The following is a 27,689-nucleotide window of genomic DNA, read 5'->3' as shown; positions in this document are numbered from 1 at the left end:
TGGGGATTTGTAATCTAAATGGAAAACTGCTTAATCCTTTAGGATTTAATTATCGATCTTCAGACAAATTTAGCATTGAAAGCATTTGATATCATTCTATACAGGCCTTTTAAGAGGCTATAAAATAACCAAACTACTGAATTAATATAACAATAAAGATGGCTTACTGATCCCCACGGTCCTGTTCTCCACTGGTTTCCTCTGATTGATGGATGGACCCCCTGATTTTGATTATCTTCTGGCTTGTGAGTTAATGGAAAATTCCTGTCTGGAGGATGGCTTGGCTGTTCAGAGGCACTAGGGAAGTGGTTGTACGTGGGTGGGCAGGCTGCCAGGTTACACTCTTGTTCTATCAAAGGGCGAACTTCAGGATCACAGTAATTCTCATTAATTGGGTGATGGTAGCTGATGCATAAAACTTGCCGAATTGTTTTTCCATTGCCACAGGATGCTGAACACTGATCAAAAATTTAGCCACAATTTATAATGAAAAAATACAACATGAATTTTTTTAAAGTATTATATTTAAAATTTTCATTTCCTTTTTTATCTCATAAGAGTACTTACAGGTGACCAGTTCCCTGCTTGCCACTCTCCACAAGGGCTAAAACAGACAGATACTTCAGCAGGTCGGGGCAAATGGGCACAATATGATTCATCTGCTATTCCATCATAAGCATCACGGCAACTTACATAGCGGGCTTGATTACCTCGTCCACAAGACACAGAACACTTAAAAAGAAAATCAGATTATACGAAGGCAGTATACAGTACCTCTCCCACTTCCCTTTGAGCTATACTCAAAGTTCTAAAACATCAAGTTACTTGAAAACACTTAAGTTACAAATGATACCACCAGGCATCAATTCTGACTGAAATAAAACAAGAGTAGTTAATCTCCCAATCAGTTTAGTTATAAATTTCACAAATTAGATATTGGGATTATAAGGACAGAACCCTCAAGATTTTGAAATAACAATTCTCTTCCCAAAGATAGTGAAAAACATTTTATGTAAGAAGATCTTAAGATATAGTTAAGATTACCGTACTTTGAAAAACCTAATAGAGATAGTAGATATGATCCCATAGTTAAAATACAGAATATATAAAGCTTAAAATAATACTCCACATAAGATTAAAGCAAAGTATAAACTCCCAATACATTAAAGTTGTCAGTTTAGAAAAACAAATTGAAAATGTTGGTAGTTTAAATAAAAGCTGATTAAAAGGCTAATATTGCATCTGATTCTTATGTAACTTTGTGACATTAGAATTAGTGTTATACCCATTTTGTAGATTAGAATTAGACCCAGAAAATTTAAATTTTTTGCCCAGAGGCACGGAGCTCTTAAAAGGCAGGGCAGGACTAAGCAATTAAATTACCTGAGTCTAAACCCCATACTCCTTCCACACCATCAAATTACTTGGGAATAAATGCATACATTAATTTTGCAAATCTGTAGCAACCATTTTGCTTATCTCTAAAAGCCTCCATAACAGAAATGCTGCACATCTCTAAGGAATTCACTTACTGGGGTCCAAGATCCATGTCGCCATTGTGCTGTCTTGCCCATGGGAACAGCAGGTAATGAAGTGGCCCCGATTTTAGGGATAATTGGGCAAGGTGTAACTATACAGTCCTGTTCAAAAGAAAAAATGGATCTTGTAAAGCATCAATGAATGAATCACTCTGATATATATTAATTCCTATACTTAATTTCCACTTCCACAGGTCTAATTTAAGAATAGCTGCTTACAAAATTATAAATAGAGGATCTAAAGGTTTTTATTTTTTAAAAGCACAAAGCACTGTCAAGTGCTAGTAGCAAACAATAAGACTCTGACTCCTAAAGTTTGAATCATTCTGTATGATGGTTGAAAAGTAAAAGCAACCATCTTTCTTATGTACCACTAAGCAGAAACATTCTGAATGAACACAGAGCAATACCTTAAAAAGTACAACACATTTAAAGATTCATAATATTCTGAATAATAGATATGACTTTTCTTTTACAGTTCAAAGAATGGAAATATATAAGTTAACTGAGTGATCCAATGGCAGTTAAAGAGTAAAAAAGTTCATTAACCAGAGAGATGGCAAAACCAAGAATGATAAATTATCTGTATATCCCACACTCATGCGTTTTTAAGACATACACGTTTAAGTGAAAAAATACATACGGAAATCATTTTAATGCATCTATAATCCTGCTATATCATAAATCTGTTTTGTTTATAGTCCACAAGGAAGTTTCCTTTACCTGCCTGTCACTTGGGCGACCAGCCCCACTGCACTCTCTATCATCCAGCACTGCAATCAATAGCTCGTTGACACATTTAACAGCACGCATCTGATACCCATGTCCACATGTGGCTGTGCACTGCAAGAAGAATATAAATATATATATCAAAGCCATTATCCACATACATAATTTTCTTAATGAATACCTAGTTAATAGTATACTTCCTTAAATCTTTTTATTAGGACATTATACCACATAAAAGACCTAAAATTAGCTAATTCAGTCAATAGGCATATTTACTCAAATTTATTACACAGCTATTAATAAAATGTTGACATTAACAAAATGCCCCATATTATTGTATCTTTCAAAAGTTATGCAAATCATTAGAGGTCCTGTTTTGGAGGCAGAGTCTATACAATTTAGGGGAACTAAGGACTTTTCAATCTCTACCTGGTTTATAACATACATTGCTCAATATGTTAAAAAAACTTGAAAAAGATAAAGAAGGAAGAGAATAAGGTGCAGTCAAAGATGAGGAGGTTTCCCAACAAATGTGGCATCCTCCTCAGGATAATAAGCTTCTCACCCTCACTGCTCATCCTGTAGTCTCCTAGCTGTCTGCTTTGACAAAACTTCTAAACAATGCCTACTTTAACTAAAGTAAACATATCAATCTAAATGCAGAATACGATAAAGTTTTCAATTGAAACAACCTTGATAAAAGCATAGAATTTGTAGCATTTTGTTTAACAAAAGTAATTAAAAAAACAAAGCTGAAATATTTATCATGGCAAAATTGCAGCACTGACAAAATTTTGCACATAAGGGTTTACATGTCAGGGATATATTTTCTAGTACACCAACTCAAATTTAGCTGCATCCACTAAGGAGGGAGTAAATATGTCACAATCTTTGTGCCATTCTGAAAAGGTGGATTTTATCAGAAATGCCTTATATCTTATACTCACAGATCCCCATGGTCCTACTTGCCAGGTGGCACATTTATTAACCTCACACGGTCTCAGCGATTCAGGTTTGGTACTTGGATTACAGAAGCCATCACTCAAGTGATCTTCATTCAGTTGACACCACACCTGCCGCTGCTTTGTTCCTTTTCCACATGTAACAAGACACTGTAAAAATACAATTGATCATTGTTTATTTTCAGTATTAGTCAACAAAAACGTCTTACAAAATGACACCATAATCAATATGCATATTAAAATACAGACGAAAGACTATTCCTAAGCATATCCTTAAGCATACTTTCCATCACTCCTCTGGAAATATTCACTAGGCAAAAGCAGCCACCCCAAATTTCTGTTACCGATGCTCCAGGACAAGAGTTATTTGCCCTAGAAACCAAGCTGCAAAACTAACCTTAGAATAAGTATGTATCTCAGGCTTCTGTGGACACTTGGACTTTCTCAAGAAAATGTCTATATATTAAACAACATTTAATGTCATTGTTAACTAAATACTGTAAATAGTTTAAGGACAAATCATTTTCAATTTTTTAATGCCTTGACAATAAAATTATTTACAAAATGATAAAACAAATTTAAATATATCTGAATTATATGAACTGTAGATTGCAAAGCTTTCCTATTCAAACATTATGACAGTTCTAAGCCTCATATGATGAATGTTACCTCACTCCACTCACTAGTAGCCCAAATGGGACAGGAAAATTCATTGCAATTCTCTATTGTCACTTGGGGAAGTTCTCGGCATTCTCTGTCAGCAAGATGATGACCAAAGTTATCTATACAATAAGATTCTCGAGACCTTTCCCCTCCTCCACAACTTCTGGAACACTGATTAAAAAAAAAAAAAGTGACACAAAAATTAGCAAATGAAAACTTACCTAATTTTTAACAAAAATGTATGTTTGAGTAACATAAATTTTTTTAATTAGAAAAATGGGCAACTTTTCTTAAGTAATAATTTTTATGTGTACCTGGGACCATTCTGAATAAAGCCATCTGGTTAAGACACAGTCACCACGGCAGGGTTCTCGGGTAGGAGGTTTAAGTTGGTCACCACAGTAGTGGTTATCTACTGGAACAGCCTGTCCTTTATAAATGGAATACTTCATGCAACGGACGTCCAAAGACCTATAACCTTGACCACAATGGGATGAACATTCACTTTTGCCAATGACGTGCCACCTAGAAAATTAAGATGTTAAAAAAGACATAGGAGATGTGCTAATTGGCAAACAGATTCAGAGAAACTCATGCATATGAGTCAATAAAATGATTTGCTGGACAAGCCACCTGCATATATTAGAGATGAAAAGTTATTAGGGATCATATAGCCCAAGCCTTTCAGCTAACAGATGAGAAAATGAGGTCCAGCAGGGTTGTTGACTTTTATTCATCAGAAATCTTTTTTTTCCCCAAATAAAAACCTTACTAGGTCCCAAGGTGTATAAAAATGGAGCTGATCAGGTTATGGATGGAACTAGGGAGGAGCCCCATACCTACTAGCTTTACCCTGGCATTTGGAAGCAGCTTTGGAGGTGCATCCAAGGAACCCCAAACTTCCTCTGAAACCTTTATAAACAACTGTTTTAGTCCAAGATTCCCCAACAACTTAGTGGCATATTTGAGACTATCCCTATGCAATTGTCATCCTTACTGAGTAAAAGAGGTCCTGGCTGTCCCTGGATGATAAATGTCATTTGCTACAATGTGAAAAAAAATCTGAAAGTCAGGATTATTGTCCTTGGTTTCACTCAAAGACTAACCATAAAAAACAAGTAACAAGATATTTAGATTAGAAGTACAAATTCCCTAGTCATGATCTGGGATCGTATTTCTCAAGATTTAATGGATAAAAAATGGGTAAGATATGAGAGAAATAAACCTACTGATTCCCTAATCATCAAAATTTATACATTTATTGGTTCTTGAGTTCAATGGAATTACAGAATCATTCTGCAAAATTTATTGGGTCAGATCTTTAAATCATGGGTTTTCAGATAAGCATTTGCTTATATTTATTTTACAGACAAATTTACTTCCATCTCCTATACAAAATCTTGAGGCCTATATACTGGTATTCAATAAAAACTATGAATAAAAATGCAAACCATTTCCTGAGTTCACCATAAACTAGTGAATCTGAAATTTTCTAATGGCAAGGGCAGTGGACGGGCATTAATGAATGTCTGCTTTGTGCCAGGCACTGTGCTAGATATTTTATGTTATCATAATCATCTCACTTATTTTAATATGGTTATATTATATACTGGTTACATTAAAATTACTTATCCTTTACCTTAGTTCACAGTCTGTATTGCACCTCTCAGTCACAAACAATGGAAGAGGTAAGTGGTCACATCTTTGATCAGACACTACCGTATGATCACTCTTACGTATGCAGGTGATTTTTCTTCTATGAAGACCTTGGCCCAAGACAATTGAAAATTAAAAATAAAATAAGTAGGAGTTCCATAATTATTTAGATCTGCAACAACCTAAAGGACCCAGCTAAGCAAACAAAAAATTCTAACAAGGCATACAGGATATACTAGTCAGGAATGACTTTCCATAAAAAGTAATGTCTAAGCTGAATCCTGAAAAGTTGAGGAGTTTGCTTAGTGAAGAGGCATAAGAAAGTGGAAGAGAAGTGGAAGAGAAACTCATCATAGCTGGACGGAGTGCCAGGGATGATGCTGATGCTATAGGGTAAATACTGTATTATTGTTTCTCATTATTTGTGTACCCTTTCTGGGTAAGCAAATCACACATCCCAACTTGCTACAATTTAACAGTAGGGAGGAACATATATCCCTGCCTGCTGACAGCTGAGGCCAACAGAATGCAAGGGAACGTGACCCACTCCAGTTCCAAGCAGAAGCTTTAAAAGCCTCCACAAGCTTCTGTCAGGTCTCTTTGCTTTATATCTCTGCTATCAGCACAACATTTCCCAGACTGAGTATGATCTTTCAACCTGGAGCGACGAATGAAAAAGACATGGATGCAGATCCAAACTGGAGTAGAGCCATGACCAATTAGCAGCCAATACATGGTAGGAGAGAGAAATGAACTTCGTTGTTCTAAGCCATTATATTCTTAAGCATAATCACAGCAAAAGCAAACTAACAGAAATAGTTACAAAGGACAAAAGTAGCTTTAATTTTGCACTTTCAGCAATAAGGAGACAGGAAAGAGTTTAAGAAGTCGGTGACAAGATCAAATTTGTTTTATCAAACTTCACCTTTGTACTTCCAGTTAGTTAATTATGAACATATATATTTATCTCTACTTCTTCCTAAAAACTCTCTGAAATAACTGGAAGGAATTTTAAAAAGGCATATAAACCAAGAAGAACAAAGAGAATAAGAAAAGAAGCACAGTAGCCAAGAAAAGGATATTCTAAATACGAAAAGTGGATGGAAAAAACTTCTTAACAAAGCCAAAGAAGCTGAAACTTAAGCCCTTGGAGGGGAAAAGTGAATAAGAAACAAACCATTCATGCCACAGAACCCACGAAAAGCCCAGGAATCACCAGGTCCAAGAAAATCACCAGGGTTCAAGAAAGACACTAGGTTCCTTTGAAGGGGTGAATGTGTTGGGGGTAGGCCCGAGAAAATGGAGAACTAGTTGAAAAGTATTTATGAATAGTGGTTAGACCCCTACCCTTCTATTTGAGAGCAGCACTGTTCTATAAGAAGAGAATATGAGCCACTTACGTAATTTTAACTTTTCTAGTAACCATATTTAAAAAGTAAAATGATACAGGTGAAATTAATTTAATAACATTTATCTTTAACCCTAAATTTCAACATGATAGCAATATAGAATTCTTGACATATTTTATATATTTTATATATTTTATGTATTTTCTTTTTTTATTTTGAGTCTTCAAAATCTAATGTGTATTTCACATTTACAGCCCATTTCAGTGGACTAGCCACATGGACTAGTGGCCATCATATTGGACAGCAGATCTCTAGATCTCTAGAGAAGCTGAACTTAAATGTGCAAGGCACAGCTGAGAGAAGTTGGCAAGCACTGTACTGAAATTAGGGTGATTAAGCAAAAGTCTCCATACTGAATGATGAGATCCTAGCCCACTCAGCTCTCTGTCTCCCTCTAACTCCAAGCTAACTTATACTGTGCACCAGTCTCTTCACTGCCCTTCAGCAGATGGAAGGACTCCTCTTGGGGAACTGTTCAGCCCAAGAAAAAAGATCAACTGACAATGACATGTGGGGCATCTTCGCCAAAGATACGTGAAAGAGTTATTTAATGACTCAATTACTCTATAATGAAGACCCCAGTTGACTTGCCTGCCCCACACAGGAGTTTCAATCAGTATTTTGGTACTTCTTAAATACAGACAAACAGCAAAGGATCAGCAGACATTTTAGGAAAGCATCTATTACAAAAGAGGCCAAAATAGACAAAGACAAAACAGAATTCATTTAGATAAAACTCATACAATTCATGGAGCAGAAGAAAACTTAAAGACTGATTAATATCCTCAGAGAAAAAATAGATGATATTACATCCATGAAAGAAAAGCAAGACAGTATAAAAGGAAACATAAGAGATCACTGTAAATTGAGAAAAGAAATTAGAACAGAAAAATTAATGTGAGGAAATTATCAAATAAATAATGTAATTAAATTTCTTAAAACAAAGAATCCAGTTTCTAAATTGGCATGGCATCCAAAGGACCTAGGAAAATCGAGGAAGAAATCACTCACATCAAAGGACATTATCCTGACATTTCAGATCACTAGAAGTAAAGAGAAAATCCACAAAACTTCTAGAATAAAAAATGTTCACAAGCACAAGAGATCATAATTTCTTGCAAGCCAGAAAACAAGGCTTTCAAAATTCTAATGGAAAGTGATTTTCTATTTTAGGATTTTATACCAGCTAAAGTATCAACCAATTATGAGAACATAATGCCATTTTCCCACTACGCTCCCTTCCGTTATTCATGCCATCAGTATAAATACATTAACTTGTGGTCAGGGAAAGAAAGCAAAAGAATGAAAGAATGTTTGATACCTCAACATAGGGTGTGTGGAGGAGAACAGTTATTTCATTGGGAGACAGTATACAAGTTAGAGCAATGATCTGCAACTGCAAGGAAGAGAAGGAAAATATGAAGGAAAAGGAATAGTAATGGAGAATATCTAAAAGGGTGGAGATAAGGCTAAGTATAGGAAACAGAAAGAATGAGTAGGGAGAAAAGCAGGAAGGGCAAAAAGACAGGGAATGTTTGTATGTCTATGTGTGTATATGCGCGGAAAGTGGGAAGGATTCCATACATAGCCAGACTCAAAAATATCTAAATTATAGCAGTACGAACTGTCAAAATGTTGTTTCTTCTATTCAATACCAGGGTACCTTGGCACATTTTGGTACAGTCTTGCCATGGTCCATATGGATCCCATGCAAATGGGTCACTCTTCTCTTCCATAGGGATATTGAAGGAATAACGTACATCAGGGTTGTACAAGTTACCTACACACAAAACCTCAATAAAAATGCAAAAGAGACATACAATTAACTCACAAAAGATATATTTTAAATACATTACTTTTATATTTAATAATAAATGCTATACTTCACCATCACAATTTACCAATATGATTAAAGCTAAGACATCATCAGCTACAGAGAATTTACCTGCAAAACAAGTTCTTCTTCAAGTCGATCAGTACTATTAATTCTTTCAATTGAGTTGTTTGAACCACTGTATTCAAAGATAGCTCCTTGTATGTTGAGTTCTTTTTTTGACATACTTACAACAAAATTGCCATTCAAAAGAAAATTCCCTTGAGTGTCAGATAATGCTGTAAAAGAATAAAGTATTACTTACAAAATATTGAAACCAGTCAACAGTATAGAAAAATAACCCATTAAACTTTTAAAATTGAACTCACTTGAAGGAAGTAAATTTTATTTTACTGTAATGTGATATCTAACTTATAAGTAGGGAAACTTCAGCACATCTAGCGACATTAAAATAAATTCACCCTATACTTTTCTATCTTGGCAGGCTGTCTTCTTTGATGAGGTAAGCATCTTCAGACAGATGGAGAGAGGAGGAGAAGAATGAATTCATGAACTGAGCAGACACATCCGCCAAATCAATCCTGGTCATCAATGGCAGGAAAAGAGAACAGCCAGCCTCTCATAACATTCCATTTATGCTTATCTTTGAAAAACTATACAAACCTTTAAATTTCTAGGGTCAATATTCTAAAATGCCATGCAATGACTTTAATTCTCTATATAAATGTCTAGGTCTTTTTCATGAGGGGCACTCTATTGCTGTTGACACATATGTTACATGATTGTTTTTCAGATTACCTCTCTAGATTTCCCTCTCAGTCCAAGCCCTCTTCTTGTTCTCTCTCTATTCCACTGACAGGTACTATTTACATAAACCTATCAAATATGTATTTGTGAATATATTTATTTATATAGCATATGTATAAATTACAATAATATAGTATGTATTCATTATTTGTTACTTTTAAACACAAAATTTCATGGTGTCCATAGTGTGGTAGTAAAAAGACAACCAAATTTTGTGATAGAACAATGGATTTAAGTTCAAGCTGTTTCAACTAATTGCTGCAGGATCTTGCACAAATATTTTGCTCAGTTTCCTAAACTGTATCACAGAGATAATACAAATTTTGACCTCACAGGCTTTTCATCAGCTCAAATATGGAAAACGTTTGTAAACATGTGTACATTGTAAACAAAGTGCTATTTATTTTTAATTTTCAAGTGGACAAACATAATATTTTAAATTTCCCATGAATAAAAAACCCAAATGAACCAAAACTTTTTTTTGCCTTTACTTACGCTGTACCAGAGAGTTTTTCAATGGATGATGACCTTTGTGGAAAACATTCGCTTGACATTCAAGGCACATAAGCTACCTATGGCTAAACTTCATCAAAAATATTACCCTTTCAAAAAAGGCAATCTTGAAAGTATTATTTCAGAATATCTTTGGTGTTTCTGCAAATGTATGTGTCTTTACATATATTAAACTGAATTTAATGAAGAACCAAAGTTCTATATTTATGCTACAAAATAGAATTTCCTCTACATAAGAATCTGCACATTATTAAATTGAGTGGTTAGGCATATTTAAGGGACTATTGCTTACATTCAAACTAAGGGAAATAAATAGTACCTTAGCGAGAAAAACTATACAGATTTCATGGCTTTTACAGTTAAAAGGAAAGTTCACAAATACAAATGTTTTATGAATTGCTTTTAATGAACTTGAATATTTATTTTGATCATTTCAAGTTAGATCTTGATAATTCCATTTGTAATTCTCTTACATTGACACTTAATTGGTCAGTATTTCTACTTTTTAAACTTGTGCAGAAGAAGTTGGCCATTCCCAGGAAGATACAAATATCTATATTTGGAACTCAATAGAAACATATTAAAATATTTATCTACAATATGGTAGTTTATATGTCTGCACATGTACCTAGTTACATTTATATTTTTAGCAAAAGAGAAATAATTCTAACTAAATGTAAAAGGATAATAAATCAGAATATTTACATTTGATTTAATAATGCTCAATGTGATTCATAAGACATGCTGTTCATTACAGATTTGGAGTCCCAGTTATAAGCACTGATTACTTGGGTCAAAACTTCACATTTTATTAATGTAAAACAGGTACTTTCTCAACATCAACTCTATACCATCACCTATTACAGCTTGGTTAAAAACAGATAAGTAAATATGAAGGTACTTCTGAAAAGAAAGAAAGGATTTGTAAAACATTTTTTTATGTTTTAGCCTAAGTAAAATCTTTAAATCTGAAAGTTAATTTCTAAAAATAAATAACATAAATGAAGCCGATAATGTGGAAATAACTAAACGACAATATACTGCAATTACATTCATTAACATCCAAAAACATGAAATCAGTTCTCTTTCAACATTTCTTTAACATAAGAGATTTTTTTAAGTTGTATTTGAACTCTTCTTGCTAAACTGTAGAAACTTTTAAGAAAACTGTATTAAGACATGGAATCTCCAAGAGGTCTATAATTAATTTCAGATAAAATACAGAAGAGGATTTTGTTCTAAATATACATGCAACTTAAACCGAATGTAACATTTTGTTATCTAAAACACTTATGGGTAAAACTGAAACAAATTTACTTTTCAGAATTTAGTTCAGTTTGGTTTCTTTAATAGGATATGATTTGTACAGCTCAAGAAAAACTCATGTATAAGGAGTCAGATAGGACTGAAGCTTAGTGTGCACTGAAATTGCATATTTGCTCAAACGGCTCTTGATTTACAAGAATTTAGATCAACCGCAGACCTCCATGAAATTGCACATGAACCACATATTGGCTAATGCTTACTAGAAATATTTACCAAGGTAATTGTCATCTTCTGGTTTTCCAGAATAGCTGTGCTGAAGAATGTCAATGTTTGTTGCTCCTGTGGGAATCTTTACTACAATGTTATAACCTGCAATGTAATTTGATACATGTTAAATTTCACAAAAAGCAGATGGCTATTACCGCTGAATGACTGAAAATTTGAATAACACGGTCATGGTTAATTTCATTTTATTTTTAAAAACATACAGCGCTTATGCTGCTTTTGAATCAAGGCAACTATACAACTTACTGAGCATTGAGAAAAAGCGGTTGCTGTCTACAAACGTAGTGAGCTCAGGATTCTTAATTTTTCTTATTTTTAAAATTCTTAACATAGAATGGGTATGAGGCTAGTATTTTAGCTCCTTAAACATAAAGTATACACATTCATTTTAAAATCTGACTAATATTTTTCACATTTTATAATTTCTAATGGGAAAAAAATTGCAGCATTTCATATGTTACTTGCATATCCAGGGAAAACAAAATAATTGATCATTGCTGTGATTAGTGCCCAGGGACTCATGAATAGCAAAATAATGAAAGTTAATGAAAATCATATTTTTTCTTAAGCTTTCAGTTTGCAGCATGAGCGGGAATGTATGCAGCTATCCCCAAAATGTTTACATTATTTTAAGAAGTCTACTAACAAAATTTGTCAGGAGAAACTAGTTTACTTGAGATGAATGGAACTATGTATGTTTTACAAGACCAAATTCAGCAATACTGGCATTGCTCAAAAGGTGAGGAAACACTAAACCAAAGTGCTTATACTTAACATATAAGCAAGAAAGGATGTTTTCCCAGCACTAAAAACACTCATATTCATAACTGTCCAAATGCTTTCAACAATGAATTATGCTTTAGCAATATTATTCTAAGTTTCTTATTTTCATTATTAGGATTTTTTCCCTTCTATTAAATACATATATAAAACAAGTTGCTATTTTTCTTCAATACAAACTTTGATAAAAGTACTCAAGGACAGGAAATTTCAAGAGTTTAAATTGCAACTTGGATTGAGATCACTTTGCATGTCTTTAAAGCAGTATTATTTGCATCTTTAAGGCAACACATTTTAAATAAAAGGTGATACATGTTATGTTATTCTGTTCACACTATATGCATACAAGTTTGGATTATAATTATATGAAAATAATTTTAATTCACCATTTTTTTCCACTATAAAATACTCTCACTACATTCACTATTCATGTCTGTGGTATTTTTTTCAAGAGCGAAAGCCTAAAGCATTGTGAAGATGACACAGTGAAGGCTACCACCAGGGGGCAGAATTGTGACAGAGGCTATTCAGACCCTGAAAATGAATTAAACACCTTTTTACATTTGACAATTGATTAATTCATAATATAATTTTGACAAGGTTAAATATTTGGTCCTAATTCAACTTATGTGGTGTTAGACAGAAAAAGTAATTTTCAATGAATACAGACCACACTTTAAAAAATGTGTGCCACTGGTCATAAAAGGGGAACAAATGTGTGTGCTTCTCATAAAATAATGAATCATAACCACTAGAAAAACAATGTCAAACTTATGTATTACGATTCATAAACATAAAAGTATGAAAAATGTACATATTTTTCATATAAATAAAAATATAAATTTTGTTTTAAATAATACTGCTTTAATTGAAGAAATTCATGCTAGTTTAAACAATTATATTTGAACACGTGAACACAATTTACAATTGAGCAATAAAGCTGTAAAAAACACACTTTCACTTTGTAAGGAAAGTTTTAAAGGTTTGGTTTGATTACCATGAAAAGAAAAAAATGTTTGCCTGGAAAATTTTAGAATGCAAAATATCTGACATTATATTCTCACAACATTTTTAAAAACAAAAAATGCAATTATGGCCAAATACCAATTATATCTGTGATCCAGATACTGCAGGGAAAATTAAGTGCAATAATTCCTAACCAACATTTAATGGTTTTATCTTTCACCTTCAGTTAATATTTTTAATATATCATTAATAAGAAACACTACAGATAAACTAGATTATATATAAGATATGGTTCAAATGATCAAAAATGATTGAAAATAAGTTTCCTAAAATATTCAAAAGTATATACATTTCATATTACAGAAACATCAGTAAAAGCATGTCACTAAGTAGAGGAATTATTTACACATCATTGTCAAATACCATTGGATTTCCTCTAATAAATGCACCTAATAATTTTTCAGAAAACAGATTTGCCTTGGCAGTGAATTCATTAATTCAATGATACATCATTGGCATAAGTTTTAATTTTTTATATTTATGAAATTTTTATTTAACCATCATTTCAGATTTAAGGGTACACAGTAGACAAAACAATAACAACCCATTACTAGGATATCTTCATTATACTCTCCATTATTGTATAAAAATATTTTTTTAAAAAGAAACTCACAGCTTACCATAATGAGCACTGTTGAAAACCCCTGTCATTGTCCTGCATGAAGAGTTATCACCACCACACACACCACATTTGTCTCTCCTGGCTTTGGAGTCTAACACATGATCACAACCAGCTTGCTTCAAAAACAAAATAATTAATAAAAATTATTAATTTTAAGCACGGTGATTTAAAATTTTCTTTCTTTCCAAAATTAGTCTTTCAATTTACGCAAGATTCAATATTACAAGATTTTTAAAAAGAATATTATCTACAGATTTCATCATCAATTTTTCACACATCTTTTCACGTAGTCTAAAGATCAGTGTTTTTCAAAGGCTTATCCACATACCTACTACATCAAAATCACGAGTGGCATTTAAGATTCCCATATTTCCTAAATTGATATCCTTGGAGGTGAAACCTAGGAATCTGCATTGTAACAAACCCTGACAGTGATTCCTATACAATCATTTGAAAACCATTCTTTAAAGAAATGCAATTCAAAGGGGCAAGTATGATGATGTAAGTAACAAATTAGATAGAATGTCTAACTCGAAAAGGATGCCTTTAGATGCCTTTCATGAGTTATTTTTTTAACTCATGACCTTAAAGTTCTGGGAATAAACTAAGCACATTTGAAAGAAAAAAATCTATTTGTACAAAATTAATCTCCAACATAAGTGGCATTTATGAAAACAAAAAGAAAATGAAAAAAATGAATAAAAGAGAAAGTAAATGGTTTATTCCTTTGGCTCCAAGGAACAAGTGCTACTGCTCTCCAGAAGCCATCCTTCTCATCTGTTCAATAACTCTTTCATTCTTTGGAATAAACCTCTAAATTTAAGTGAATAACAAAGTAAAAAAAATGTATAAAGTCTCATGAAATCTTTTATACATAAGGCCAAATATTTCCAAAATCCAGCCAGATATTTTCTGAAAGTATTATCTTTATAAGATTTTTTCATTTTCACGACACTGAATGCTGGGAGAAGAGGCGAGAGGGAGGGAAGGAGAGAAGGCTGGAGGGATGGAGGGGAGGAGGGAAGACAGCAATGCTTTTAACGCAGAGGAAGAACTCGCCACAGAAGGCTGCATTTAAGTAGTAACGGGACTTTACAATCCTTGTTTCCTATTATTTTCTATCCTTTTAGGAAGCTGACCTCATGCCTCCTCTGCTCCTGAGTGCCAAAAGCAAAACAACAACAGCAAACTGATAATAATGCTCACGAGTCACTCCTGACAACAGGGAAAAGCCTACTCAAAAGTCTCCTAAGCGAGGCGGGGCAAGATGGCAGACTGGTGAGCTGTAAGTTTTAGTTACTCCTCCAGGAAAGTAGGTAAAAAGCCAGGAACTGCGTGGACTGGACACCACAGAGCAATCTGTCTTTGGGCATACTTCATACAACACTCATGAAAATGTCAAACTGCTGAGATCAGCGAAATCTGTAAGTTTTTGCGGCCAGGGGACCTGCGCCCCTCCCTGCCAGGCTCAGTCCCGGGGGAGGAGGGGCTGTCAGCTCCGGGAAGGAGAAGGGAGAACTGCAGTGGCTGCTCTTATCGGAAACTCATTCTACTGATTCAAACTCCAACCATAGATAGACTGAGACCAGACACCAGAGACTCTGAGAGCAGCCAGCCCAGCAGAGAGGAGACAGGCATAGAAAAAAAACAACACGAAAAACTCCAAAATAAAAGCAGAGGATTTTTGGAGTTCTGGTGAACACAGAAAGGGGAAGGGCGGAGCTCAGGCCTTGAGGCGCATATGCAAATCCCGAAGAAAAGCTGATCTCTCTGCCCTGTGGACCTTTCCTTAATGGCCCTGGTTGCTTTGTCTCTTAGCATTTCAATAACCCATTAGATCTCTGAGGAGGGCCTTTTTTTTTTTTTTTTTTTTTTAAATCCTTTTTTCTTTTTCTAAAACAATTACTCTAAGAAGCCCAATACAGAAAGCTTCAAAGAATTGAAATTTGGGCACCTCAAGTCAAGAGCACAACTAAGAGAGCTCTGAGACAAAAGGCAATAATCCAGTGGCTGAGAAAATTCACTAAACAACACAACTTCACAAGAAAAGGGGGGTGTCCGCTCACAGCCACCATCCTGGTGGACAGGAAACACTCCTGCCCATCGCCAGCCCCATAGCCCAGAGCTGCCCCAGACAACCCAGTGTGACGGAAGTGCTTCAAATAACAGGCACACACCACAAAACTGGGCGTGGACATTAGCCTTCCCTGCAACCTCAGCTGAATGTCTCAGAGCTGGGAAGGTGGAGCAGTGTGAATTAACAAAGCCCCATTCAGCCATCATTTGAGCAGACTGGGAGCCTCCCTACAAAGCCCAGCAGCCCAGAACTGCCCTGGGGGGATGGCACTCACCTGTGACATAGCACAGTCATCCCTCAACAGAGGACCCGGGGTGCACGGCCTGGAAGAGGGGCCCACTTGCAAGTCTCAGGAGCCATACGCCAATACCAAGGACTTGTGGGTCAGTGGCAGAGACAAACTGTGGCAGGACTGAACTGAAGGATTAGACTATTGCAGCAGCTTTAAAACTCTAGGATCATCAGGGAGATTTGATTGTTAGGGCCACCCCCCCTCCCCGACTGCCCAGAAACACGCCCCACATACAGGGCAGGCAACACCAACTACACACACAAGCTTGGTACACCAATTGGGCCCCACAAGACTCACTCCCCCACTCACCAAAAAGGCTAAGCAGGGGAGAACTAGCTTGTGGAGAACAGGTGGCTCGTGGACGCCACCTGCTGGTTAGTTAGAGAAAGTGTACTCCACGAAGCTGTAGATCTGATAAATTAGAGATAAGGACTTCAATAGGTCTACAAACCCTAAAAGAACCCTATCAAGTTCAGCAAATGCCACGAGGCCAAAAACAACAGAAAATTATAAAGCATATGAAAAAACCAGACGATATGGATAACCCAAGCCCAAGCACCCAAATCAAAAGACCAGAAGAGACACAGCACCTAGAGCAGCTACTCAAAGAACTAAAGATGAACAATGAGACCCTAGTACGGGATATGAAGGAAATCAAGAAGACCCTAGAAGAGCATAAAGAAGACATTGCAAGACTAAATAAAAAAATGGATGATCTTATGGAAATTAAAGAAACTGTTGACCAAATTAAAAAGATTCTGGACACTCATAGTACAAGATTAGAGGAAGTTGAACAACGAATCAGTGACCTGGAAGATGACAGAATGGAAAATGAAAGCATAAAAGAAAGAATGGGGATAAAAACTGAAAAACTCGAAATGGACCTCAGGGATATGATAGATAATATGAAACGTCCAAATATAAGACTCATTGGTGTCCCAGAAGGGGAAGAAAAGGGTAAAGGTCTAGGAAGAGTATTCAAAGAAATTGTTGGGAAAAACTTCCCAAATCTTCTAAACAACATAAATACACAAATCATAAATGCTCAGCAAACTCCAAATAGAATAAATCCAAAAAAACCCACTCCGAGACATATACTGATCACACTGTCAAACGTAGAAGAGAAGGAGCAAGTTCTGAAAGCAGCAAGAGAAAAGCAATTCACCACATACAGAGGAAACAGCATAAGACTAAGTAGTGACTACTCAGCAGCCACCATGGAGGCGAGAAGGCAGTGGCACGATATATTTAAAATTCTGAGTGAGAGGAATTTCCAGCCAAGAATACTTTATCCAGCAAAGCTCTCCTTCAAATTTGAGGGAGAGCTTAAATTTTTCACAGACAAAGAAATGCTGAGAGAATTTGCTAACAAGAGACCTGCCCTACTGGAGATACTAAAGGGAGCCCTACAGACAGAGAAACAAAGACAGGACAGAGAGACTTGGAGAAAGGTTCAGTACTAAAGAGATTCGGTATGGGTACAATAAAGGATATTAATAGAGAGAGGGAAAAATATGGCAAACATAAACCAAAGGATAAGATGGCCGATTCAAGAAATGCCTTCACGGTTTTAACGTTGAATGTAAATGGATTAAACTCCCCAATTAAAAGATATAGATTCGCAGAATGGATCAAAAAAAAATGAACCATCAATATGTTGCATACAAGAGACTCATCTTAGACACAGGGACACAAAGAAACTGAAAGTGAAAGGATGGAAAAAAATATTTCACGCAAGCTACACCCAAAAGAAAGCAGGTGTAGCAATATTAATCTCAGATAAAATAGACTTCAAATGCAGGGATGTTTTGAGAGACAAAGAAGGCCACTACATACTAATAAAAGGGGCAATTCAGCAAGAAGAAATAACAATCGTAAATGTCTATGCACCCAATCAAGGGGCCACAAAATACATGAGAGAAACACTGGCAAAACTAAAGGAAGCAATTGATGTTTCCACAATAATTGTGGGAGACTTCAACACATCACTCTCTCCTATAGATAGATCAACCAGACAGAAGACCAATAAGGAAATTGAAAACCTAAACAATCTGATAAATGAATTAGATTTAACAGACATCTACAGGACATTACATCCCAAATCACCAGGATACACATACTTTTCTAGTGCTCACGGAACTTTCTCCACAATAGATCATATGCTGGGACATAAAACAAGCCTCAATAAATTTAAAAAGATTGAAATTATTCAAAGCACATTCTCTGACCACAATGGAATACAATTAGAAGTCAATAACCATCAGAGACTTAGAAAATTCACAAATACCTGGAGGTTAAACAACACACTACTAAACAATCAGTGGGTTAAAGAAGAAATAGCAAGAGAAATTGCTAAATATATAGAGACGAATGAAAATGAGAACACAACATACCAAAACCTATGGGATGCAGCAAAAGCAGTGCTAAGGGGGAAATTTATAGCACTAAATGCATATATTAAAAAGGAAGAAAGAGCCAAAATCAAAGAACTAATGGATCAACTGAAGAAGCTAGAAAATGAACAGCAAACCAATCCTAAACCAAGTAGAAGAAAAGAAATAACAAGGATTAAAGCAGAAATAAATGACACAGAGAACAAAAAAACAATAGAGAGGATAAATATCACCAAAAGTTGGTTCTTTGAGAAGATCAACAAGATTGACAAGCCCCTAGCTAGACTGACAAAATCAAAAAGAGAGAAGACCCATATAAACAAAATAATGAATGAAAAAGGTGACATAACTGCAGATCCTGAAGAAATTAAAAAAATTATAAGAGGATACTATGAACAACTGTATGGCAACAAACTGGATAATGTAGAGGACATGGACAATTTCCTGGAAACATATGAACAACCTAGACTGACCAGAGAAGAAATAGAAGACCTCAACCAACCCATCACAAGCAAAGAGATCCAATCAGTCATCAAAAATCTTCCCACAAATAAATGCCCAAGGCCAGATGGCTTCACAGGGGAATTCTACCAAACTTTCCAGAAAGAACTGACACCAATCTTACTCAAACTCTTTCAAAACATTGGAAAAAATGGAACACTACCTAACTCATTTTATGAAGCTAACATCAATCTAATACCAAAACCAGGCAAAGATGCTACAAAAAAGGAAAACTACCGGCCAATCTCCCTAATGAATATAGATGCAAAAATCCTCAACAAAATACTTGCAAATCGAATCCAAAGACACATTAAAAAAATCATACACCATGACCAAGTGGGGTTCATTCCAGGCATGCAAGGATGGTTCAACATAAGAAAAACAATCAATGTATTACAACACATTAAAAACTCGAAAGGGAAAAATCAATTGATCATCTCAATAGATGCTGAAAAAGCATTTGACAAAATCCAGCATCCCTTTTGATAAAAACACTTCAAAAGGTAGGAATTGAAGGAAACTTCCTCAACATGATAAAGAGCATATATGAAAAACCCACAGCCAGCATAGTACTCAATGGTGAGAGACTGAAAGCCTTCCCTCTAAGATCAGGAACAAGACAAGGATGCCCGCTGTCACCACTGTTATTCAACATTGTGCTGGAAGTGCTAGCCAGGGCAATCCGGCAAGACAAAGAAATAAAAGGCATCCAAATTGGAAAAGAAGAAGTAAAACTGTCATTGTTTGCAGATGATATGATCTTATATCTAGAAAACCCTGAGAAATCAACGATACACCTACTAGAGCTAATAAACAAATTTAGCAAAGTAGCGGGATACAAGATTAATGCACATAAGTCAGTAATGTTTCTATATGCTAGAAATGAACAAACGGAAGTGACACTCAAGAAAAAGATACCATTTTCAATAGCAACTAAAAAAATCAAGTACCTAGGAATACACTTAACCAAAGATGTAAAAGACCTATACAAAGAAAACTACATAACTCTACTAAAAGAAATAGAAGGGGACCTTAAAAGATGGAAAAATATTCCATGTTCATGGATAGGAAGGCTAAATGTCATTAAGATGTCAATTCTACCCAAACTCATCTACAGATTCAATGCAATCCCAATCAAAATTCCAACAACCTACTTTGCAGACTTGGAAAAGCTAGTTATCAAATTTATTTGGAAAGGGAAGAAGCCTCGAATTGCTAAAGACACTCTAAAAAAGAAAAACGAAGTGGGAGGACTTACACTCCCTGACTTTGAAGCTTATTATAAAGCCACAGTTGCCAAAACAGCATGGTACTGGCACAAAGATAGACATATAGATCAATGGAATCGAATTGAGAATTCAGAGATAGACCCTCAGATCTATGGCCGACTGATCTTTGATAAGGCCCCCAAAGTCACCGAACTGAGCCATAATGGTCTTTTCAACAAATGGGGCTGGGAGAGTTGGATATCCATATCCAAAAGAATGAAAGAGGACCCCTACCTCACCCCCTACACAAAAATTAACTCAAAATGGACCAAAGATCTCAATATAAAAGAAAGTACCATAAAACTCCTAGAAGATAATGTAGGAAAACATCTTCAAGACCTTGTATTAGGAGGCCACTTCCTAGACTTTACACCCAAAGCACAAGCAACAAAAGAGAAAATAGATAAATGGGAACTCCTCAAGCTTAGAAGTTTCTGCACCTCAAAGGAATTTCTCAAAAAGGTAAAGAGGCAGCCAACTCAATGGGAAAAAATTTTTGGAAACCATGTTTCTGACAAAAGACTGATATCTTGCATATACAAAGAAATCCTACAACTCAATGACAATAGTACAGACAGCCCAATTATAAAATGGGCAAAAGATATGAAAAGACAGTTCTCTGAAGAGGAAATACAAATGGCCAAGAAACACGTGAAAAAATGTTCAGCTTCACTAGCTATTAGAGAGATGCAAATTAAGACCACAATGAGATACCATCTAACACCGGTTAGAATGGCTGCCATTAAACAAACAGGAAACTACAAATGCTGGAGGGGATGTGGAGAAATTGGAACACTTATTCATTGTTGGTGGGACTGTATAATGGTTCAGCCACTCTGGAAGTCAGTCTGGCAGTTCCTTAGAAAACTAGATATAGAGCTACCATTCGATCCAGCGATTGCACTTCTCGGTATACGCCCGGAAGATCGGAAAGCAGTGACACGAACAGATATCTGCACGCCAATGTTCATAGCAGCATTATTCACAATTGCCAAGAGATGGAAACAACCCAAATGTCCTTCAACAGATGAGTGGATAAATAAAATGTGGTATATACACACGATGGAATACTACGCGGCAGTAAGAAGGAACGATCTGGTGAAACATATGACAACATGGATGAACCTTGAAGACATAATGCTCAGCGAAATAAGCCAGGCACAAAAAGAGAAATATTATATGCTACCACTAATATGAACTTTGAAAAATGTAAAACAAATGGTTTATAATGTAGAATGTAGGGGAACTAGCAGTAGAGAGCAATTAAGGAAGGGGGAACAATAATCCAAGAAGAACAGATAAGCTATTTAACGTTCTGGGGATGCCCAGAAATGACTATGGTCTGTTAATTTCTGATGGATGTAGTAGGAACAAGTTCACTGAAATGTTGCTATATTATGTAACTTTCCTGGGGTAAAGTAGGAACATGTTGGAAGTTAAGCAGTTATCTTAGGTTAGTTGTCTTTTTCTTACTCCCTTGTTATGGTCTCTTTGAAATGTTCTTTTATTGTATGTTTGTTTTCTTTTTAACTTTTTTTTTCATACAGTTGATTTAAAAAAGAAGGGAAAGTTAAAAAAAAAAAAAAAAGAAAAAAGACAAACAAGGAAAAAAAAAAAAAGATGTAGTGCCCCCTTTAGGAGCCTGTGGAGAATGCAGGGGTATTCGCCTACCCCACCTCCATGGTTGCTAACACGACCACAGACATAGGGGACTGGTGGTTTGATGGGTTGAGCCCTCTACCATAAGTTTTACCCTTGGGAAGATGGTTGCTGCAAAGGAGAGGCTAGGCCTCCCTATATCTGTGCCTAAGTGTCTCCTCCTGAATGCCTCTTTGTTGCTCAGATGTGGCCCTCTCTCTCTGGCTAAGCCAACTTGAAAGGTGAAATCACTGCCCTCCCCCCTACGTGGGACCAGACACCCAGGGGAGTGAATCTCCCTGGCAACGTGGAATATGACTCCCGGAGAGGAATGTAGACCCGGCATCGTGGGATGGACAACATCTTCTTGACGAAAAGGGGGATGTGAAAGGAAATGAAATAAGGTTCAGTGGCAGAGAGATTCCAAAACAAGCCAAGAGATCACTCTGGTGGGCACTCTTACGCACACTTTAGACAACCCTTTCTAAGTTCTAAAGAATTGGGGTAGCTGGTGGTGGATACCTGAAACTATTAAACTACAACCCAGAACCCATGAATCTCGAAGACAGTTGTATAAAAATGTAGCTTATGAGGGGTGACAGTGGGATTGGGAATGCCATAAGGACCAAACTCCACTTTGTCTAGTTTATGGATGGATGTGTAGAAAAGTAGGGGAAGGAAACAAACAGACAAAGGTACCCAGTGTTCTTTTTTACTTCAATTGCTCTTTTTCACTCTAATTATTATTCTTGTTATTTTTGTGTGTGTGCTAATGAAGGTGTCAGGGATTGATTCAGGTGATGAATGTACAACTATGTAATGGTACTGTAAACAATCGAAAGTACAATTTATTTTGTATGACTGCGTGGTATGTGAATATATCTCAATAAAATGATGATTAAAAAAAAAAAAAAAAAAAAAAAGTCTCCTAAGCATGTTCCTACAGAGAGCACGATAGCACCAAAGGTGCAAATCTGGTGGAATTGATAGCGAATATATGAAGGAATATCTGGTTAGAGAACTAGAAGAAAAATATGTTTAAGTAACTTTAAATGTAATAGAAACTTGTAATTGACTTACCCGACATAGCCCTTGAACACAGATGTCATTAGTTTCAGTCCCACAAGGAGTACCATCAGCTACCCTATCCTTCAACTGGTAGAAGTTAGTGGTTCCAGCAACCCGACAATAGAGCTTACAGCGATCTTTCATGGCAACTGTAAAAAAAAAAAGTCAAAATTTTGGTTTACTATAATAAAACTGTGGGTTTCTCTGTCTCAAAAAATGTCTACATCTAAGAAATATTACAATTACTTACTCCCACTGTACTTTGGAAGCCACCTCACATTGGGGGAAAGACCATTGATGTTGAAATGTTTACCATCAAATTCAGAGCACTGCTTCTCTCGAAAGTCTTGCTTGCCTTTTGGACATGAATCAGTATTACATGAGCGAAATTTCATCCTGCGGCCAACACAGTACTTGCCTCCGTTTCTTGGCCTAGTCAAATTCATTACATTTTAAAGCACATCAGTATAATATTATTCCTGCCATTTACTTCTAAAACTGCTCCACTCTCTTCCAGGATCTGGAAAACCACTGATATCCCACTGACACGTTTTCTTTTTTTTTAGTAGAAGCATGTAACAGAGATTTTTTAACCATTCTATCTCTGATAAACTGTAAAAATATCCACCTTAGGGTGGACAGTGCACCCTGGAAAGCAGACATGACAGCTTAATCTTGATTAGATTAACAAAGAACTAAATAATGATGGAAATTAAGTTTAAAACTTCAAAAGAAGATTTGCTCATTTTTTGGATCAGGAAAGACGTAATAAAAGAAGACAATAAAAGAGGACAATATTATGTTAAATAAAAATACATATTTGTCAGGTATAGCCCACTTATTATTCAGGTTAGAGTTTTGTGGCATCAATCTATATTCATAGCTATTTCAATTTATGCTGATAAAAACTTTTTAAAAGAATTTTTGGCATGTAAAGACATCTAGCATAATTTATTCTAAAATTCACATGAAAAAAGTCAGATTTTATTCAGAATGTTACATTTCTGTATTAAAAAGTTTAATAAGATTTTAAAGTATTTGAGGGTGTCATATTTCTTACCAATTTATATATCATACAGAACAGAAACACTATTTAAAAATCTTTATGGAATCTCTAAGTTCTTTTAAATATTTTGATGAGGGGGAGATATGCTTCAGTACTCATTCAGCTAAAGAGAATGATGCATCTATAACATGAGAAGCAGAGAAAGAGAATATGAAATGTCAAATGACCCAAAACTTTAGAAAACTGTTTTGTAAAAGCGAATGCTGAAAGGGAATATTACCTAACCATGTTTTGTTCAGGAGACCAAAAACATTGACAAAAGGAGCCATCAGAAACACAAAAATTCTGAAAATAGTATTACTGTAATTCATATTTATAAGTATTTCTCAAATTTAGACTAAATCAGATAATTAAAAATAAAAAGGCTCCTGTCTCAATTCAGATTCTAAAAATTATTTTAATACATTTTAAGATCTGAATCTACCAAGACATGAAGTAATATAGCTTAAAGTATTCCAGAAGCTTTCTGAATCTCAGAAACTTACAGACTGACCTCCAGTTTTAGAAGTGAATGAAACTGATGTTTACTTTCTGGTGCCTTGAGATTATCTTAATTTACAGTGACATAAAAAAGACATACTCGGGGCGATTACAGAGCCTGGTTGTGCTTTTGATTCCACCTCCACATGTTCTTGAACAAGAACTATAAGGTCCCCATGGTCCCCAATCACCATCTACAGGACGTGATTCCATTTCTTTGTTTACACATAGTCCATGGTGGCAATGCTATAAAGATAACAAACACAAGAAGATTAGAAGAAACGGTTGATGCATATCTAACTAGAACATCACATGAATTACAATAGCAGCATAAAGATCAATATAAGAACTAAGCATATGCAACTCAAAGCAAAAATATTATTAATTCAGAAATGCTATTACATTTGACACCTCTATGAATATTTCCTGAGTATCTACAGAATACAGTAAGATCTGTAGAATGCAAAAAGAATATAATATTTTCCTTGCCTTTGAGATTTAGAGTCATATTGCGGCAGGAAGACCTATAAGGTGGGGAAAAGTTGGAAAGTATAATGAAAAATAATGTTTTAAAAACAGAAACTAATAAATATTAGGTTAAAAGTATATATACACATGCTTCTATTTTTTATTCAAAGATTCATTCTCCACTCCTTTTGATAACTTTCTACTTTACCTCATCCAAAGTCTCAAATGATCACCTTGTGTCATATTTCATCAAGAAAATGGAAGGTTACAGAAGAACATGCCCACGATCTCCCACGATCCCTTATGACCAACTAACAGTGCCTGCATTGTGTACTTAGCCTTTTCGCATCATGTACTTAGCCTTCCTGGATGGTAGAAAATCCATGATCCTATCCAAAGCCAATTCCTCCACTACAATTGATTCTATCCCTTTTTATTACTCAAAACATAACTCCAGTATCCCTCTCCTACATTATCGCTCCTCTTCTCCCTCTCCTACATCATCATTTCATTCTCCTCTACATAACTGCTATTCAAAAGACTGCTCCATGTACTGATGCCAGTCTGTGAACTACTTGTTACCAGTCTGTGAAGAGAGAAGTACAAAAATTGAGAGTAAGCATTTAAAAACTTTTGCAGGCATTTGATGGAGTAATTCTATGTCTAGCAAACTTAATAATTAAAAATTTGGCTTACATTTTTAATTTTTTTTCCATTTCATTTCCTAGTCATTTTTATTATTTTATACAAATGTATCAGCTTTGAAATGATTGGAAATAAAAAGAGAACAAACTGATCCTTGTCTACAAATAGCTTGAGAAGTATTCCACTAGCTCATTCCCATTAACATACAAACATACTGTTATTTCTCCCAACCAAAAAGCACAAACCAAAAACTTTTCTTAAACCTCTTTTCCTTCACCAATTACTCCCCTGTTTCTCATTGAAAGAGTTGTCTTGCTCATTGTCTAACTTCCTCTGCCTATTCTCTCACAAACCCTACCCCAACCAGGCTTTTACAGCCATCTCTCCAGGAATCTGCTCTGGTGGTGGTCACCAACGGCTCCAGAATGTTATAACCCATGGCCAATGCTCAGTCCCTGCCTTCCTTGACTTATCGGCAGCAGGTGACACAGTTGCTCACTCTTCCTCTTTGCTACCTTTTCTTCCCTTTGCTTCTAAGTCTCCACACACTCTTAGTTTTCTCTTTTTCAGTGTCCTTTGTCGGTTCTTCTTCTTCTTCATGACCTCTTAATGTTGAAGTCCACAGGCTCAGATCTTGGTTCTATTATCTTCTCCATCAATACTCACTTCCTCGGTGGTCTCCTCTGCAACTTTAAATACCATCCATAACACCAATAGCTGGCAAATGTGTATCTATTTCCCAGTACATTCTCTCCTGAACTCTAGCCTGGTATATCCAGTTGCTTACTCACCTTTATTTCAAAGTCTAATAGTCATTTCAGACTTGGCATGCCCAAAACCAAACTCCTGCCACTCCCCCCTCAAAACCTGCTCCTCCTAAAGTCTTCTAAATTGATCAGAGCAAAATTGTAGAGACATCCTTTTCTCTTCTTCCTCTAACATTCCACATCTAATATATCAGCAAATGATGTAGTTTCTTCAAAAACTGACTTTTTAAACATCATCCCCACTACTACACGCTGGTTTGAGCCACCATCATCTCACATCTCTATTGCTGCAATAACTTAAGCGGAGCTTCTCTGTTTCTACCCTTGCCTTCCTTCAGTCTAGCCTCAACACCATTGCCAAAACTATGCTTTTAAAACTAAGTCAAATCACATCACTCCTCTGCTCAGTTCCTTCAATTATTTCACTTGGAATAAATGCATAATTGCCACAATGGCCTGCAAGGCCTTACATAATATTCCTCCAGTTACTTCCTGTAAGTTCCTCCCTTTACTCCACTCCAACCTCAGTGTCCTCGTTGCTCCTTCTTGAACGCTACAGGCATACTCCAGGAGCTCATCTTAGAAGCGTAGCTGTTCCCTCTGCCTGGAATGTGCTTCCCCCAGATGTCCTCATAGCTAACTCCCTCACTTCCTTTAAGACTTAGCTCATACAACTTCCCATGAGGTCTGCTCTGATCACCATCTTTTAAATCGCCCCATTCTACCACCAAACTCCCAAACCCTTATCTGCTCTTTTTCTTTTCTTATTCACAACACTAACTAAGTTCATGGTTCTATCATATTAGTTGTCTTTAGTATTCTAGTCTCTCCCTAGAATTTAAGCTCCATGAGGGCAGGGATCTTTTCTGTTGATAACCGATGTGTCCTAAGCACCTAAAATGAATGAATCCCATTACCAAGCTCATCAGTGGAAAA

The 27,689-nt window shown here is 35.8% G+C and overlaps 1 protein-coding gene across 3 annotated transcripts in view; it reads right to left on the bottom strand.

Annotated features, from left to right (window-relative positions):
• The window catches only part of ADAMTS20 (ADAM metallopeptidase with thrombospondin type 1 motif 20), a 189,877-nt gene that overhangs the window by 75,521 nt on the left and 86,667 nt on the right, over nt 1-27,689 (bottom strand). For 2 of the 3 annotated variants that reach the window (XM_037847952.1, XM_037847954.1), the window contains exons 12-26: nt 24,974-25,119; nt 23,578-23,759; nt 23,340-23,476; nt 14,089-14,206; nt 11,651-11,746; nt 8,903-9,069; nt 8,621-8,750; nt 5,532-5,658; nt 4,207-4,417; nt 3,899-4,063; nt 3,215-3,379; nt 2,262-2,381; nt 1,533-1,640; nt 568-732; nt 168-458 (exon numbers count right to left, since the gene is read on the bottom strand). In XM_037847952.1, coding sequence (XP_037703880.1) covers nt 168-458; nt 568-732; nt 1,533-1,640; nt 2,262-2,381; nt 3,215-3,379; nt 3,899-4,063; nt 4,207-4,417; nt 5,532-5,658; nt 8,621-8,750; nt 8,903-9,069; nt 11,651-11,746; nt 14,089-14,206; nt 23,340-23,476; nt 23,578-23,759; nt 24,974-25,119 — 2,328 coding nt within the window. The remainder of the gene's footprint in view (nt 1-167; nt 459-567; nt 733-1,532; nt 1,641-2,261; nt 2,382-3,214; nt 3,380-3,898; nt 4,064-4,206; nt 4,418-5,531; nt 5,659-8,620; nt 8,751-8,902; nt 9,070-11,650; nt 11,747-14,088; nt 14,207-23,339; nt 23,477-23,577; nt 23,760-24,973; nt 25,120-27,689) is intronic. The other variant, XM_037847953.1, reaches the window with a different exon arrangement.

This window comes from Choloepus didactylus, chromosome 8, assembly GCF_015220235.1.
Source record: "Choloepus didactylus isolate mChoDid1 chromosome 8, mChoDid1.pri, whole genome shotgun sequence".
Classification (NCBI taxonomy): domain Eukaryota; kingdom Metazoa; phylum Chordata; class Mammalia; order Pilosa; family Megalonychidae; genus Choloepus; species Choloepus didactylus.
This window is presented reverse-complemented; position numbering and strand designations above follow the sequence as displayed.